This window comes from Theropithecus gelada, chromosome 16, assembly GCF_003255815.1.
Source record: "Theropithecus gelada isolate Dixy chromosome 16, Tgel_1.0, whole genome shotgun sequence".
Taxonomy (NCBI): Eukaryota; Metazoa; Chordata; class Mammalia; order Primates; family Cercopithecidae; genus Theropithecus; species Theropithecus gelada.
Window position 1 is genome coordinate 52,158,762 of NC_037684.1, and position 15,645 is coordinate 52,174,406.

The 15,645-nt window shown below is 49.6% G+C and overlaps 1 protein-coding gene across 2 annotated transcripts in view; it reads right to left on the reverse strand.

Annotated features, from left to right (window-relative positions):
• Positions 1–957: 957 nt before the first annotated feature.
• The window catches only part of TIMP2 (TIMP metallopeptidase inhibitor 2), a 72,048-nt gene continuing 57,360 nt past the window's right edge, over positions 958–15,645 (reverse strand). For both annotated transcript variants that reach the window (XM_025361065.1, XM_025361066.1), the window contains exons 4-5: positions 5,576–5,700; positions 958–3,824 (exon numbers count right to left, since the gene is read on the reverse strand). In XM_025361065.1, the coding sequence (XP_025216850.1) occupies positions 3,627–3,824; positions 5,576–5,700 (323 nt within the window). In that variant the 3' untranslated portion in view covers positions 958–3,626. The remainder of the gene's footprint in view (positions 3,825–5,575; positions 5,701–15,645) is intronic.

A 15,645-nucleotide genomic window follows, 5' to 3' on the forward strand; every position in this document is an offset into this window, starting at 1 on the left:
TGGCCGGGCGCGGTGGCTCAAGCCTGTAATCCCAGCACTTTGGGAGGCCGAGACGGGTGGATCACGAGGTCAGGAGATCGAGACCATCCTGGCTAACACGGTGAAACCCCGTCTCTACTAAGAAATACAAAAAACTAGCCGGGCGAGGTGGCGGGCGCCTGTAGTCCCAGCTACTCAGGAGGCTGAGGCCGGAGAATGGCGTGAACCCGGGAGGCGGAGCTTGCAGTGAGCTGAGATCCGGCCACTGCACTCCAGCCTGGGCGACAGAGCGAGACTCCGTCTCAAAAAAAAAAAAAAAAAAAAAAAAAAAAAGTAGTTTTTATTTTTTAAACATGCATACTGGAATATTGATAAATGAGACTGTTTGATGCCTGGAATTTTTTTTTCCAAATAATTTCGGGCAGGTGGGTGAAGACTGAGGGTAGGTCTAAAGCTGGCCATGAAGCCCTCAGTGTTGAAGCTGTGAGACAGGTGCATGGCTCTGCGTTTCTCTATAATAAAACGTGCTGAATGAGGGGGACCCTGTCCTACGCTTCTGCCTCTTCATCCACCTAAGAAAACCACATTTGCTTTTACCTGTCCCATCTCTGCCACCACAGCTCAAGTGATCCTCCCATCGCAGCCTTTTGAGTAGCTGGGACCACAGACAGATGCCACCACACCTATTTTTTGTAGAGCCGAGGTTTTGCTAAGTTGGCCAGGCTAGTCTCGAACTCCTGGACACAAACGATCCACCCGCCTCAGTCTCCCAAAGTGCTGGGATGACAGGCGTGAGCCACTGCACCTAGTCTGCATCCCACATTTGACTCAGAGCTCACTGGCCTTGTTTCTCTGGAGGACACAGGGCGCCCCCCTCCCGCTGGACAGGAAAGGCTCCTTGCAGGGGCTGATTCCCATTCTTGAGCTAGAAAGTGGCCGTTCTGAATGTAGGATACAGCCACACAGAGAGAGCCCACGTTCTCTTTGATAATACTGTTTATTGTCCACGGACCGAGCGATTGCTCAAGAATGATACAAAGCATCAGAGACATGCGCAGTCTGCTTGTCAACTTCCAACAACTCTTGTGTGTTCCCAGCACCGGAAGGTCTCAGACTTCATATTCCAGCAGAAACACAGTGCTCCCCTCCCCCAAAACTCCAAACGAAAACAAAATCAACAGAGCTTTAAATTACGGCAGCAAGTCCAATATTTCTTAATACTTATCAAGCAAAGATTTGAAAATAACTACAATGTAAACTTTATTTTAAATATTTTGAGTTGCTTGCAGGATGAAAATAGGAGAAAAGAGCTGTGCTTAGAACATAACATATAAATTAAACGATGCCAAATGGAGAGCCTTCTTAAACTATATATATTGCCATTATTTACTGTGAAGGTATTTGAGCGGCTTCCTCTCTCAGCTGCCACCAGGCTCTTCTTAACCTGTTTTGTTTTCTACTCAGCATGGTTAAAAGACCAACGTGTGTGGATCGACTATAAAGGCCACACCTTTCAGACCGAACCTACTCAAAGATCCTTTACTTTGTAATAATTTGAACCGGAGAACCAAAGACGGGAGACGAATGAAAGCAAAGATGCTCAAAGAACCCAAGGAAAGACCTGAAGGAATCCACCTGCATAGGCCACGCGTTCCGCTCCGGGTCAAATGCTTCCACGATGCAGAAACCTCTTTTAAAAAAAGTGCAAGTCTAACACCTACCAAGGGTAATAAAAAACACAGCACAGGAATGATTACAGTTGATGTCAAAAACAAACCAAAACATTAAAAAAACAATCGGCAGAAACAGGAGTAAATGTTACATATGATATCACCATACAGGAAGCGAACGGGGGTGGGGTGTTACATGGGTTGGAGGGGTCTGGTGGAGTTGTATATACTGAAATCACATGGACTGGTCCATTATGACATCTTACCAACTTTAGATCACTGTACAGCATGAAAACGCCCGTGGGGCAGGGGCCGATTCCTGGATACCCTCCCAGTCTGCCCTAGAAAGGGAAGTCATCAAGATCTGTGCTGACCAGGTCCCGATGGGCATGGGGCCTGCATGCCACTTGGGGGTCAGGAGTCTTAACAGGTGCTTTGGGGTTGCCACTGAATAGAACAGGCTAAGGTGGCTTTGGAAGCATTTTGCAGGACCACTCCCAGGCCGAAAAGCTTCAGTTTCATTGCGTGTGTATGTTTACATAATGTGCCTATATATCGTCAGTTTATCTTTACAACACAGGTGGGAGCAAAAGAGATTCTCCTTATCGTTACCGAGAAAGTTCTTCCTATTCTGATCCCCATATCACTGGCTTCAGGAAACCATGTTTAGGGAACACATAGGTTCCCTAGTTCCCTAAGAAGTTTCTTAGCTAGGTCATCTTTGTCATTTGAGAAATACAAGCAGAAGTTGGTATATCTGCAAGTCAGGTTCACCTATCATCTGAGAATTCATCGTTAGAAAAAGGAGATGTCTCTTAAAACAGGCCCAAGTATCCTGGAGGCTGAGAAAGAAGTGAGAGTGTCACCAAAGCCACCTACCTCCAAAATCCTTCCCTTCCTAGGCTGGACTTCTTACTACACTTAGCTGGCGTCATGTGCAGAAAGCCCCGTGCAGAACGATGGCTGTCAGTCTTTGAGGGAGAGAACACTAAGCCCGGGAGGGCACAGCAAGACCCAGCTTTTTCTGTCCTCAGGACGTGCAGATGGGGAGCACAGCCAGGCCCTGCACACAAGCCCAGATAAAGCAAAGCCGTGCCACTCAATCCAGGTGCCTGGTGCCAGAACGGGCAAGAAGCAATGGCAACCACAGCAGCTCAGGGAGGGACCTTGAGGGCAGCCACCGGCCCCGGACAGCAGCCTCAGGACAGGACCTCACCAATTCCCCCTGCAGGCTGGGGAAGCATGTGGACAGGGGGTGCAGGAGACCAAAAAGACTCAGCTGAGGCTGGGGTTCCTCACTCCCATTTCTACAAGGCTCAGAGGGAGGCTCCCACTGGAATTCTGAGGATTAATAGGATTGATGGGGCTCCTTCAAGAATAAGCCGCTGGTTCCAGGCTGTCCCTGGATGTAGGGGGAGCCACAGGTGCTGGGAGCTCATGGTGGGCACCGGGGTGATGGGGGCACTTGCCAGGGGCAGGGAGTGTTACACTAGGGCCAGAGGCGTGGAAGCTGCAGAAAACAAGGGCCATGCCCCTCTCAAGATGAAAGGGACCTGGTAGGCCTGCTACACAGTCTTGCAACGACCCTCAAAAGTTTCTGCAAAATGCACATTTCCAGGCCCCGCCCTAACCCGGCTGGGAGATCCCTAAGTGCTGCCTGCTCGGCATCTGTGACGGTGCCAAGGCAGGGACTGGGAGGCAAGCTACATGTCCCAGCCCTGCCTGCACCCAAGGATCGAAGCCCCAGACACACAGTGGCTGGCAGAGGGAGGATGGAATGAGGACCCTGGACCCATGTCTCCCTCCAGACCCACAACCGTGTTTAAAAGGAGAAGCGGGGAGCAGAACTGTACTAATTTGGACCCATGGGATGAGTGTTTTATTCATGCTGTTTCCAGGAAGGGATGTCAGAGCTGGACCAGTCGAAACCCTTGGAGGCTGTTTTTGCAGTTGGCCACAGGGGTGTTGTAGGCCTGCTTATGGGTCCTCGATGTCGAGAAACTCCTGCTTGGGGGGCGCCGCGCCGCGGTACCACGCACAGGAGCCGTCGCTTCTCTTGATGCAGGCGAAGAACTTGGCCTGGTGCCCGTTGATGTTCTTCTCTGTGACCCAGTCCATCCAGAGGCACTCGTCCGGGGAGGAGATGTAGCATGGAATCATGGGGCAGCGCGTGATCTGGGGAGGGGCACACAGAGGGGGACGGAGTCAGGGACCCAGGAAGGGGTGGGCAGAGGCTGCTCTGGGGGCATGTCCAGAACCCGGCAATGTGCCTACTTGTGGTGTGCGGGGATGGCAGCCTCTCCCGAGACCCACAGCTCCTGCAGGGGCAGGCGGCTGGCCTGCGAGGGGGTCTTACCTGCAGAGAAGCTGTGCCCTGCCCACCGTGGCCCCCCTCCTGCTGCAGGTGTGCTCCCCTTTGGGCCATCTTCTACCTTCCTGAGCATGAGAGAAAGGCCTGGCTTGGCCCTGCCCTCTGGGGGACATAGTAACAATAAAAGGGCCTGGGTTTCCTGGAGACAGATTCCAGCCCAGTGAAAAGGCCAGGAATTGGGAACTGCTCACAAGGCTGAGCCCTGAGGTCATAGGCAACTAGCAATTTGGCAAAGGAACCCTAGGCTACAAGAGGATGACCGCCTTCACCGCCCCCATGGAAAGAAAAAGGAAGAACTTGCTTTTGATTTCACGCTGGGCACAGAGGAGTTTTGCTTAACATATGTGTGGCTGGAGACTATGAGTTCAGAATTCCTGTTTTGAACATGCTGAGAAGGGGCTGGTGGCCGTCAGGAGGGAGGGCAGCCCCAGGCAGCTCCCCAGGGAAGGCCAATCCCCACGGCCTCGCCAGAGTCTACTGGTCCCAGACTCGCTGGGAGTGGCCCAGGGTGGCAGGTGCCCGGCACTCAGCAATGCTTCCGGCGGGCAAGGTGGGGATAGGGTGCTAGGAGCCCACAGGGTAGGAGCCAGCCCGGGAGCCTGGAGGTGGTGATCTCGCCTTCCACAGCCACATCTAAGCGTCGGGCTGCTACGACTGTGCCTGGCACAGCCTCCGAGCTCATTTGAAGAGGAGCAGGTGTTCTCAACACACACACCCCACTCGTAGACACCGACCCAGGTGTGACAATGTTGGGAATGTTGGAAAAAGCATGAGGCCTGCAGTGCCCTCTCACAAGGCACACAAGGGTTTGCACTTCTGCATTTATAGAAAATGATCCATGGGACCATATTCTTCCCAGACAGCTCCTTTTTCTGGAAGGGGCAAGTAACAGAGCTGAATTCATGCCTTACTCTCAAATCTCCTAGCTTTCCAGACATCCCCCTCCATTTTTTTTTTTTTTTTTTGAGACAGAGTCTCACTCTGTCAACCCAGGCTGGGGTACAGTGGCGCAATCTTGGCTCACTGCAATCTCCACCTCCCACGTTCAAGCCATTCTCGAGCCTCAGCCTCCCAAGTTGCTGGGATCACAGGCGTGCGCCGCCACACCCGGCTAATTTTTGTATTTTTGTAGAAACAGGTTTCACCATGTTGGCCAGGCTGATCTCCAACTTCTGACCCCAAGTAACCCGCCCATCTCGGCCTCCCAAAATGCTGGGATGACAGGCATAAGCCATGGCGCCCGGCCTCCAGACATCCCATGGCGCCCGGCCTCCTGACATCCCTTGACAGAGATGTGTCTCAGGGCTCTCCAGGGACTAGGGGCCAAAGGCTTTGTCCCCAGCCAGACAGCCGCACTCCTGGGATGACTCTGCCTTCCCAGAGCCTGGTCTTCAATCAGAACCCGGGGATTAAGAGGCTCTGGAAAGCCAGGGACCAAAACTCCCCATACAGCTCCTTTTTCTGGAAGGGGCAAGTAACAGAGCTGAATTCATGCGCTGTCCATCTGGAGACAGTGGGAGGAGGCGACGCCTCAGCAGAGACGGGACCTGCTTACCTTACACTCGCAGCCCATCTGGTACCTGTGGTTCAGGCTCTTCTTCTGGGTGGTGCTCAGGGTGTCCCAGGGCACGATGAAGTCACAGAGGGTGATGTGCATCTTGCCGTCCCCCTCGGCCTTTCCTGCGGATAGATGGGATCACCAAGCTCAGAGCGAGGGACAAGTCCTCCTGCCCAGCTCCTCCACCCGGCGCAGGGGTGCTGGGATTTTGCTGTGACAACACTGCGCACTGTCTAGTCTGAGTTCAAACATAACGGGTGGCCAGGTACGGTGGCTCACTCCTGTAATCCCAGCACTTTGGGAGGCTGAGGTGGGTGGATCCCTTGAGGTCAGGAGTTCAAGACCAGCCTGGCCAACATGATACTCCCTCTCTACTAAAATACAAAAAATTAGCCGGGTGTGGTAGCACACGCCTGTAATCACAGCTACTGGGGAGGCTGAGGCAGGAGAATCGCCCTTGAACCCCAGAGGCGGAAGTTGTAGTGAGCCGAGATGGCGCCACTGAACTCCAGCCTGGGTGACTCCATCTCAAAAAAATAAAAAGTGGGAAAAAAAAAAAAAAAAAAAAAGCCATAACACATGTTCACTGACAGAAACTTAAATGTAGGAAACAATCAAGAAAAAACTTCCCCACTTTCATTACCCATAGCAAACATTTTGATGTATTTCCTTCCAATATTCCAGTATTGATTTTGAGACAGTCTTGCTCTGTCACTCAGGCCAGAGTGCAACGGTATGATCATAGCTCACTGCAGCCTTGACCTCCCAAGCTCAAGTGATCCTCCCGTCTCAGTCTCCCGAATAGCTAGATGTGAACCACCACACACCCTGCTAATTTTTTCTATATATATTTTTTGTAGAGACAGGGTCTTGCTATGTTACTCAGGCTGGTCTTAAACTTCTGGGCTCAAGTGACACCCTCACCTCGGCTTCCCAAAGTGTTGGGATTACAGGATTACAGGCATGAGCCACCATGCCTGGCCCCAATATTCTTTTAAATTAAATTTTATTCTTAAAAAAAGGATAGAGACGATGTTTCACTATGTTACCCAGGCTGGTCTTGAACTCCAGAGCTCAAGTGATCCTCCCGCTTTGACTTCCCAAAGTGCTGGGATTACAGGTGTGAGCCACTGCGCCCGGCCAATATTCTCTTACATATGCATCTTCACACACAAAACATCATGCAGTATGTAGATTGTATTGTTTCCCGTTTTGTTTTTCACAAAATATTAATTCACAGGTGTTTCTCCCATTTGAGTTTAAACTTATAATTCTGCATTTTTCCATTACAAAGAGCCAAAGAATGGAATTTTTGAAAATTAGGAATCTGCTCTGAATTCCCTTCATCAGGCATGATGAGCTGCGGCTCTTTTCTGTACTTTGGGCTCCTGACTCAGCTGCCTCCTTCCTTTGCTGAAGATACTACATTGGCAACAGCCTTGGCGTTTTCCAAGCAAGAGGAAAAGAACAAAGGAGTATGTTCCAGGGGCGGACAGAACCTAATGACAGCTATGGAAATCATTAAAAAACTCATCTCTTAGGCCAGGTGTGGTGGCTCATGCCTGTAATCCCAGCACGTTGGGAGGCCAAGGCAGGCGGATCACTTGAGGTCAGGAGTTCGAGACCAGCCTGGCCAACGTGGTGAAACTCCGTCTCTACTAAATATACAAAAACAACAACAATAACAACAACAAAAAAAACAGCCAGGCATGGTGATGCATGCCTGTAGTCCCAGCTACTCAGGAGGCTGAGGCAGGAGGACTGCTTGAACCCCGGAGGTGGAGGCTGCAGTGAGCCAAGATTGCAACACTGCACTCCAGCCTGGGCGACAGAGTGAGACTCTGTGTCAAAAAAGAAAATAAATAAAATAGAAACTCATCTTTCAGGCTGGGCACGGTGGCTCACGCCTGTAATCCCAGCACTTTGGGAGGCTGAGGTAGGGACATCACTCAAAGTCAGGAGTTTGAGACCAGCCTGGCCAACATGGTGCAACCCCATCTCTACTACACATACAAAAATTATTTGGGCATGGTGGTGGGTACCTGTAATCCCAGTTACTTGGGAGGCTGAGGCAGGAGAATCACTTGAACCCAGGGGACGGAGGTTACAGCAAGAAGAGGTCATGCCACTACATTCCAGCCTGGGTGACAAGAGCAAAACTCCATCTCAAATAAATACATAAAATTTAAAAAAAATACAAAAAATTAGCTGGGTGTGGTGGTGGGTGCCTGTAGTCCCAACTACTCGGGAGGCTGAGGCAGGAGAATCACTTGAACCCAGGAGGCGGAGCCTGCAGTGAGCCGAGGTCATGCCACTGTACTCCAGCCTGGGTGACAGAGTAAGACTCTGTCTCAAAAAAAAAAACAAAAAACAAAAAACAAAAAACAGAAAACAAAAAACACCTCATTCCTTCTGCTACAACAGCACCTTGTGAAGAGACACAGGTGTCACTGATGAGCACCTGCCCCTGGCAGAGACTGACGGGCAATTCCTTGAGAAGCAGAGCCTCAGGCTCTGCCCTAAGCACTTCTGTTTGACAACGTTTAAGCGCATCTGACTTAATGATCTCAGTACAGCAGCAGCTTCAGAGGATCCGCTAATAGAAACGCAGCCCAGCGAAGGACTAACGCAGCTTGCCGACCGCACGCCTATGCCATGGAAATGTGGATGGCTTGCCTGGGACTTCAAGCAGGCACAAGTGGCCTCCACTGTCCTGGGCACAGTGCACTCATTGCGCCAGCTCCCTGGGTTTGAATTCTTATGCTCGCACTTCCTGTTCTAGCTGTTCCTTTACCTTCAGGTCCTTTTCTCTGTTTAGACTTATGTGACATTCCAGGTGTGGAACAGGATGAGAAAACAGAATTACTCCTGTAACATTTATTCCAAATCCTATAACTTCACAAGGTAAATGTTTGGGTGGCCTTAAACAATTCAAAACCAGCTGGGCATGGTGGCTCACGCCTGTAATCCCAGCACTTGGGGAGGCCAAGGTGGGCGAATCACTTGAGGTCAGGAGTTCGAGACCAGCCTGGCCAACACGGTGAAACCCCGTCTCTACTAAAAATATAAAAATTAGCTGGGGGTGGTGGTGCATGCCTGTCATCCCAGCTACTCAGGAGGCTGAGGCAGGAGAATTGCTTGAACTTGGGAGGTGGAGGTTGCAAGGAGCCAAGATCATGCCATTGCACTCCAGCCTGGGCAACAGTGCAAGACTCCTGTCTCAAAAGAAAAAATAAATAAATAAATAAAAACTAGACATATAACTTTCCCCACTAGACCGATAGCTATTTTCTGTGAGTTCAGAATAGATCAAGAAGGAGCAAAATAGACAGATGGGAAGGAGCCCATTGCTGTATCCTGCTTGATTCTGGTATTTGGTGCCCCTACAGATATACTGCAGCCCCTTCCCCGTCCAACCTGGACACCTACCACTACAGACAGGCTGAAGCTCTAACCTGGCTTCCCAACTTCTATGGTGATTTCCACTGTATGTATCACTTGACCAGCATCAACTCCCACTTTATATTAGATTTGCCTTTCTTCTGCATCTCACTCCTTAATCAGAGAGTAAATATAGAGGGTAAGGGTTGTGTCTTAACCCTTTTGAATCCACAGTTCCCTGCACATAGTAATTGCTCAATAAGTTTACTCATGAGACACACCCGTGCTTGTTCTAATAATTTGCTTCACATTCTGCCTTTTCCTGCCATTTTCTCTTTTGGCCTTTTACCACCAATTCTGGCTTCCTCAAAAGATAAGCAATGGCAGGAAGAAGAGATGAAGTGAAAATTATATCTTTTCTTTTTTTTTGGAGATAGAGTCTTGCCTGTCACCCAGGCTGGACTGCAGTGGTGCCATCTCAGCTCACTGGAACCTGCCTCCCAGGTTCAAGCAATTCTCCTGCCTTAGCCTCCCAAGTAATTGGGATTACAGGTGTGCGCCACCATGCGTGGCTAATCTTTGTATTTTTTAGTAGACGCAGGGTTTCACAATGTTGGCTGGGCTGGTCTTGAACTCCTGACCTCAAGTGATCCACCACGTCCAACCAAAAAATTGTATCTTTTCAATAGTCCTAGTTATTGGGCTAACATGAACATGGCTGTCATGTATAAATGTTGAGAGGGCCGGGCGCGGTGACTCACGCCTGTAATCCCAGCACTTTGGGAGGCTGAGACGGGCGGATCACGAGGTCAGGAGATCGAGACCATCCTGGCTAACATGGTGAAACCCTGTCTCTACTAAAAATACAAAAAATTAGCCAGGCGTGCTGGTGGGTGCCTGTAGTCCCAGCTACTCGGGAGGCTGAGGCAGGAGAATGGCGTGAACCCGGGAGGCGGAGCTTGCAGTGAGCCGAGATCGCGCCACTGCACTCCAGCCTGGGCAACAGAGCGACTCTGTCTCAAAAAAAAAAAAAAAACACAATGTTAAGAGAGGCCCCCCTCTGGTCTGATTAAGACTTGGTTGGACGTACACATCATGAGCATCTGCCTGTTCTGCTTATGTCTGTCTTGGAGAAAAGCAAGGCATGAGTCTTGGTTACAGAAAACCAGGAATTAAAATTTGTAACGAAGGGTTGTATGTTTATTTTTCCTTTTGGAGAAGAGGAATGTGGAAGAAAATTACAGGGCCAATTCTGCATGAGTCTCCTGGTGCCCGACGCCACACGTGAGGCTGAGTCATCAGCCCAGGAGGAGGTGGCCTGCTCAGGCCATGCGGGCACTCACCGGCCACAGTCAGCCCGAGCTGAGTGGTTCACTGTGCCCTGTGATTTCTGGTTAGCCCCTGGATCAAGGGCCTATCCTGACTCAAGGCAAACTGGATCTAGGTTCCTGCCTCAGGAAATAAATGCCAGATTCAGTGTGGAGTCATCTGACCAAGGCTGGGAAAGAAGTCAGATGAGAGAGGCTCCTCTCGCCACGAGGTGAGTCAGCCACTGTGGCCATTAATGGCCCCAGCCCTGCTCCCCCTCCCAGGGAGAGGAGGATGAAGTAATGCAGCCTCATTGGTGGAGAAGATACACAGCCAGCTGGCCACTGGGCAGGTCTCACAATCTTTAACTTTGACTTTTAGAAACAGGAAGTCCATGTGCACATTTGTTACACGGGTATACTATGTGCCCCTGAGGTTTGGAATACGAAAGGATCCATCGCCCAGGTAGTGGGCGTAGTACCCAATAGGTAGTATTTTTTCAGCCCTTACCCGGCTTCCTCCCTCCCACCTCCTTGTATTCCCCAGTGTCTCTTGTTCCCATGTTTATGACCATGTGTACCCAATGTTTAGCTCCCACTTATAAGTGAGAACATGTGGTATTTGGTTTTCTGTTTTCACATTAGTTCCCTTAGGATAATGGTTTCCAGCTGCACTCATGTGGCCTCAAAGGACATGATTTCCTTCTTTTTCATGGCTGTGTAGTATTTCATGGTATATATGCACATTTTCTTTATCTAAGTCACCACTGATGGGCACTTGAGTTGATTCCATGTCTTTGCTATTGCAAATAATGTGGTAATGAGTATATGGGTGCAGTGTCATTAAATGATTTATTTTCCTTTGGGTATATACCCAGTAGTGGGATTGCTGGGTCAAATGCTGGCTGCGATCTCAGTTGAGAAATCTCCAAAGTGTGCCCCACAGTAGGTGAACTCATTTACATTCCCACCAACAGCCTCTAAGCATTCCCTTTACTCCACAGCCTTGCCAACGTTGGTTTTTTAATTTTTTATTTTTTTGGGGGGACAGAGTCTTGCTCTGTCACCCAGGCTGGAGTGCAGTGGCACAATCTCGGCTCACTGCAACCTCCGCCTCCCGGGTTCAAGCGATTCTCGTGCCTCAGCCTCCTGAGTAGCTGGGATGACAGGCACCCGCCACCACGTCTGGCTAATTTTTTGTATTTTTAGTAGAGACGGGGTTTCATTGTGTTAGCCAGGATGGTCTCAATCTCCTGACCTCGCGATCCACTCGCCTCGGCCTCCCAAAGTGCTGGGATTACAGGCGTCAGCCACTGCGCTGGGCTGTTTTTAACTTTTTAACTAAAGCTCTTCAAAATCTTTCAATGTCAGCTTTCTACCGAGGATCCTGCCACAGATCCAGGGAGCAACGCCCTTTCAACAGAGCCTTCACGCTCATTCTGCTACAGGCTGCCCTAGCTCTCCTTAGACCTTCAGCGTAATTCTGTATCGACTGGCCAGCTTTTCATGCAGTGCTGTGCTACATGCTTGGGTCACTGTCAACCCCAATGTAGGAAATAAAATGATCAGCTACCCTTGAGTAAAGCCTGAACAAGACAACCAGCATCTCTGTGATCCTCACTTCTGGTCTCCCACTCCCACTTTCACCCTCTCAACAACCCCTCGTGGGGCAGATACTACTGTCGTTGTTCCCCACGTATGGCTCAGCATGGGAGGCACAGACAGGTAAAGTCACTTGGCCAAGGACATTAACGAGTCAGGTGTCAGGGAACACATTCGAACTCGAGCAGGTGTGTTTTCAGAGCCTTCACTTGGGCATCTCGTTGTATTTCCTCACATTTTTTCATGACGCTTAGTTGTTGTCTTTTTCTCTTCTAAAATAGAGATAGGGTCCCGCCCTGCCACCCAGGCTAGAGTGCAGTGGTGCAGTCCTAGCTCACTGCAGCCTCAAATGTCTGAGCTCAAGGGATCTTCCTGCCTCAGCCTCCCAAGTAGCTAGGACTACAAGTGCACATGACCATACCCAGCTCATCCCTTCCTTCCTCCCTCCCTTCCTCCCTCCCTCCCTTCCTCCCTGCCTCCCTTCTTCCCTGCCTCCCCCCCCCCTCCCCCCTGCCCCCCCTCCTTTCTTCCTTCCTCCCTCTCTCTCTGTTTTTTAGAGATAGGGTCTTGCTATATCATCCAGGCTGATCTTGAACTCCTAACCTCAAGCCATCCTCCTGCCTCAGCCTCCCAAAATGCTAGGATTACAGGTGTGAGCCACTATGGTTGGCCCATTTATTTATTTTCTTTATGCAAGAAACTGTTCGCACTTGGCACCTTTAGTTCTGTGTCCTCATCAAAACCTCGTGCCTCTTCCTTGAGATACTAAGTAGTATGTGAGTTTTAAAGTTAATGGAAATGTTAACAATTTGAAAACGTATATAGAATTCAACTGAGAAGAGTATTACATATTTTGGAAACTTTAAAATGTATGCACGTAAAAAGAAATAAAATCTGCCAGCCGGGCGCAGTGGCTCACGCCTGTAATCTTAGCACTTTGAGAGGCCGAGGTGGGCGGATCACCTGAGGTCAAGAGTTTGAGACCAGCTTGACCAACATGGTGAAACCCCATCTCTACTAAAAAAATACAAAAGGCCGGGCGCGGTGGCTCAAGCCTGTAATCCCAGCACTTTGGGAGGCCGAGGCGGGTGGATCACGAGGTCAGAAGATCGAGACTATCCTGGCTAACATGGTGAAACCCCGTCTCTACTAAAAATACAAAAAACTAGCCGGGCGTGGTGGCGGGCGTCTGTAGTCTCAGCTACTTGGGAGGCTGAGGTGGGAGAATGGCGCGAACCCGGGAGGCGGAGCTTGCAGTGAGCCGAGATCACGCCACTGCACTCCAGCCTGGGAGCACAGCGAGACTCCATCTCAAAAAAAAAATAAAAAATAAAAAATAAAAAAAAATAAAAAAATACAAAAATTAGCTGGGCATGGTGGTGTGTGCCTGTAACCTCAGCTACTCGGGAGGCTGAGGCAGGAAAATCGCTTGAACCTGGGGGGCGGAAGTTGCAGTGAGCCAAGATCGCACCACTGCACTCCAGCCTGGGCTTTGTGGCCTCCGTCTCATAAATAAATAAATAAATAAATAAAATCTGATCCATGCTACAACATGGATGAACTTGAGGACATCATGCTAAGCGCAACGCTTCATCTATGGAAGGAGGTATATGACTCTACCTGTATGAGGTGCCTAGAATGGCCAAATTCATGGAGATGAAGTAGAAAGGTGGTGTCAGGGGCTGGGCAAACAGAGGAATAGGGGATTATTGGTTAATGGGGACAGAGTTTCAGTTTGGGATGATGAAAAACTTCTAGAAATAGATAGTGATAGTTACACAACATTGTGAATGTACTTAATGCCGCCCAGGTGCAGCAGCTCACACCTGTAATCCCAGCACTTTGAGAGGCTGAGGTGGGCAGATCACCCAAGGTCAGGAGTTCAAGACCAGCCTGGCTAATGTGGTGAAACCCCATCTCTACTAAAAATACTAAAAATTAGGCCAGGCACAGTGGCTCATGCCTGAATCGCAGCACTTTGGGAAGCTGAGGCGGGTAGATCACCTGAGGTCAGGAGTTGGAAACCAGCCTGGCCAACATGGAGAAATCCCATCTCTACTAAAAATACAAAATTAGCCAGGCATGGTGGTGCATGCCTGTAATCCCGGCTACTCGGGAGGCTGAGGCAGGAGAATCGCTTGAACCCAGGAGGTGGAGGTTGTGGTGAGTTGCGACCGCACCATTGCACTCCAGCCTGGGCAACAAGAATGAAACTCTGTCTAAAAAATAAAAAATAAAATAAATAAATAAATAAATAAATTAGCTGGGTGTGGTGTTAGGCACCTGTAATCCCAGCTACTTGAGAGGCTGAGGCAGGAGAATTGCTTGGAGGCAGGAGAATTGCTTGAACCCAGGAGGCAGAGATTGCAGTGACCCGAGATTGTGCCACTGTATTCCAGCCTGGGCGACAGAGGGAGACTCCATCTCAAACAAAAACAAAAACAAACAGAGAGCCTCAGCATGGGCGAGGATTCAGCTGGGTATGTTTGGAGACCGGTGCTGGCTCAGACCAAGGTCACTTTTGTACCCAAGAGGCCATCTGTACATGGGATCCCCCACCCTTCATCCTTCCGCAGCTCTGCAGTTTGGCCGGAAAGCCCCTAGAGGGCAGTGTGAGGAAACTGAGCTGGGACTGCTGGGACTTACTTTAAGGGCTGTTCCCTCTGGATAAGAAGAAAAAGAGGATGCAGACAACTGGAAGTAAGTTCCCTGCACCCCGGGGGATTTTGTCTCCTTTCTCGTCTCTCTAGATTTTATTCTTCTGATGACAAAAGTAATAAATGCCACAATTTTAAAGGTTTAACAAATATAGGAAAGAACTGAAAAGAGGACAGCAGGTGCTAACACGCTGGGAAATTTCCTCCCATGCTCTGTTCTGTGCACAGCTGCAGCAGACCCCGAATGCCACACTGCAGACCATCCCTCTGCCACGCGCCACTCTGCATGCTGTGCAGCCACCCCAGCTCTTCTGCCTCCTCTGTGTTTTTCTGAGGGCATTAGTTAGCTAGTAAGATCTTTGCACCACAGGTGATTTTTGTCCCCTTACCCTTCTCCATTTGATTTTATTTTTCTTATTGTAAAAATCATAGATAATACTGGGCATGTAAAATGGTGCAGCTGCTTTAGAAAACGGTCTGGCAGCTCCTCATATGGTTAAACCTAAAGTCACTCAACCCCTCCCCATCCCCCGCCAATTCCACTGCCAGGGATACACCCAGGAAAAATGAGAACAGGTCCCTGCAAAATCTCACACACCAATGTTCATTGCAGCATTTTTCACAACTGCCAAACGGTGGCAACAACCCAAATGCCCATCAAATGATGAGAGGATAAACACAATGTGGTCTATCCATACAATGGAATGCTCAGTCATAGAAAGGAATGAAATTCAGATACACACTGTAACATGGATGAGCCTTGGAAACACGAAAGAAGCCAGTTACACAAGGTCACACATATTATTCCATTCCTAGGAAAGCCCAGCATAGACAAATCGATAGAGATGGGAAGTATACCAGTGGCTGCTTAGGGCTGGGGAAGGGGAAGTGGGGGTTAGGAGGGTAATAGCTCAAGAATACAGGATTTCTTTTTGACTGTAGTGATGGTTGCACAACTCTGTGAATATACTAAAACCACTGAATTGTACGCCAGGTGCGGTGGCTCATGCCTACACTCCCAGCACTTTGGAAGGCCAAGGCAGGCAGATCACCTGAAGTCAGAAGTTCAAGTCCAGCCTGGCCAACATGGTGAAACCCCGTATCTACTAAAAATACAAAA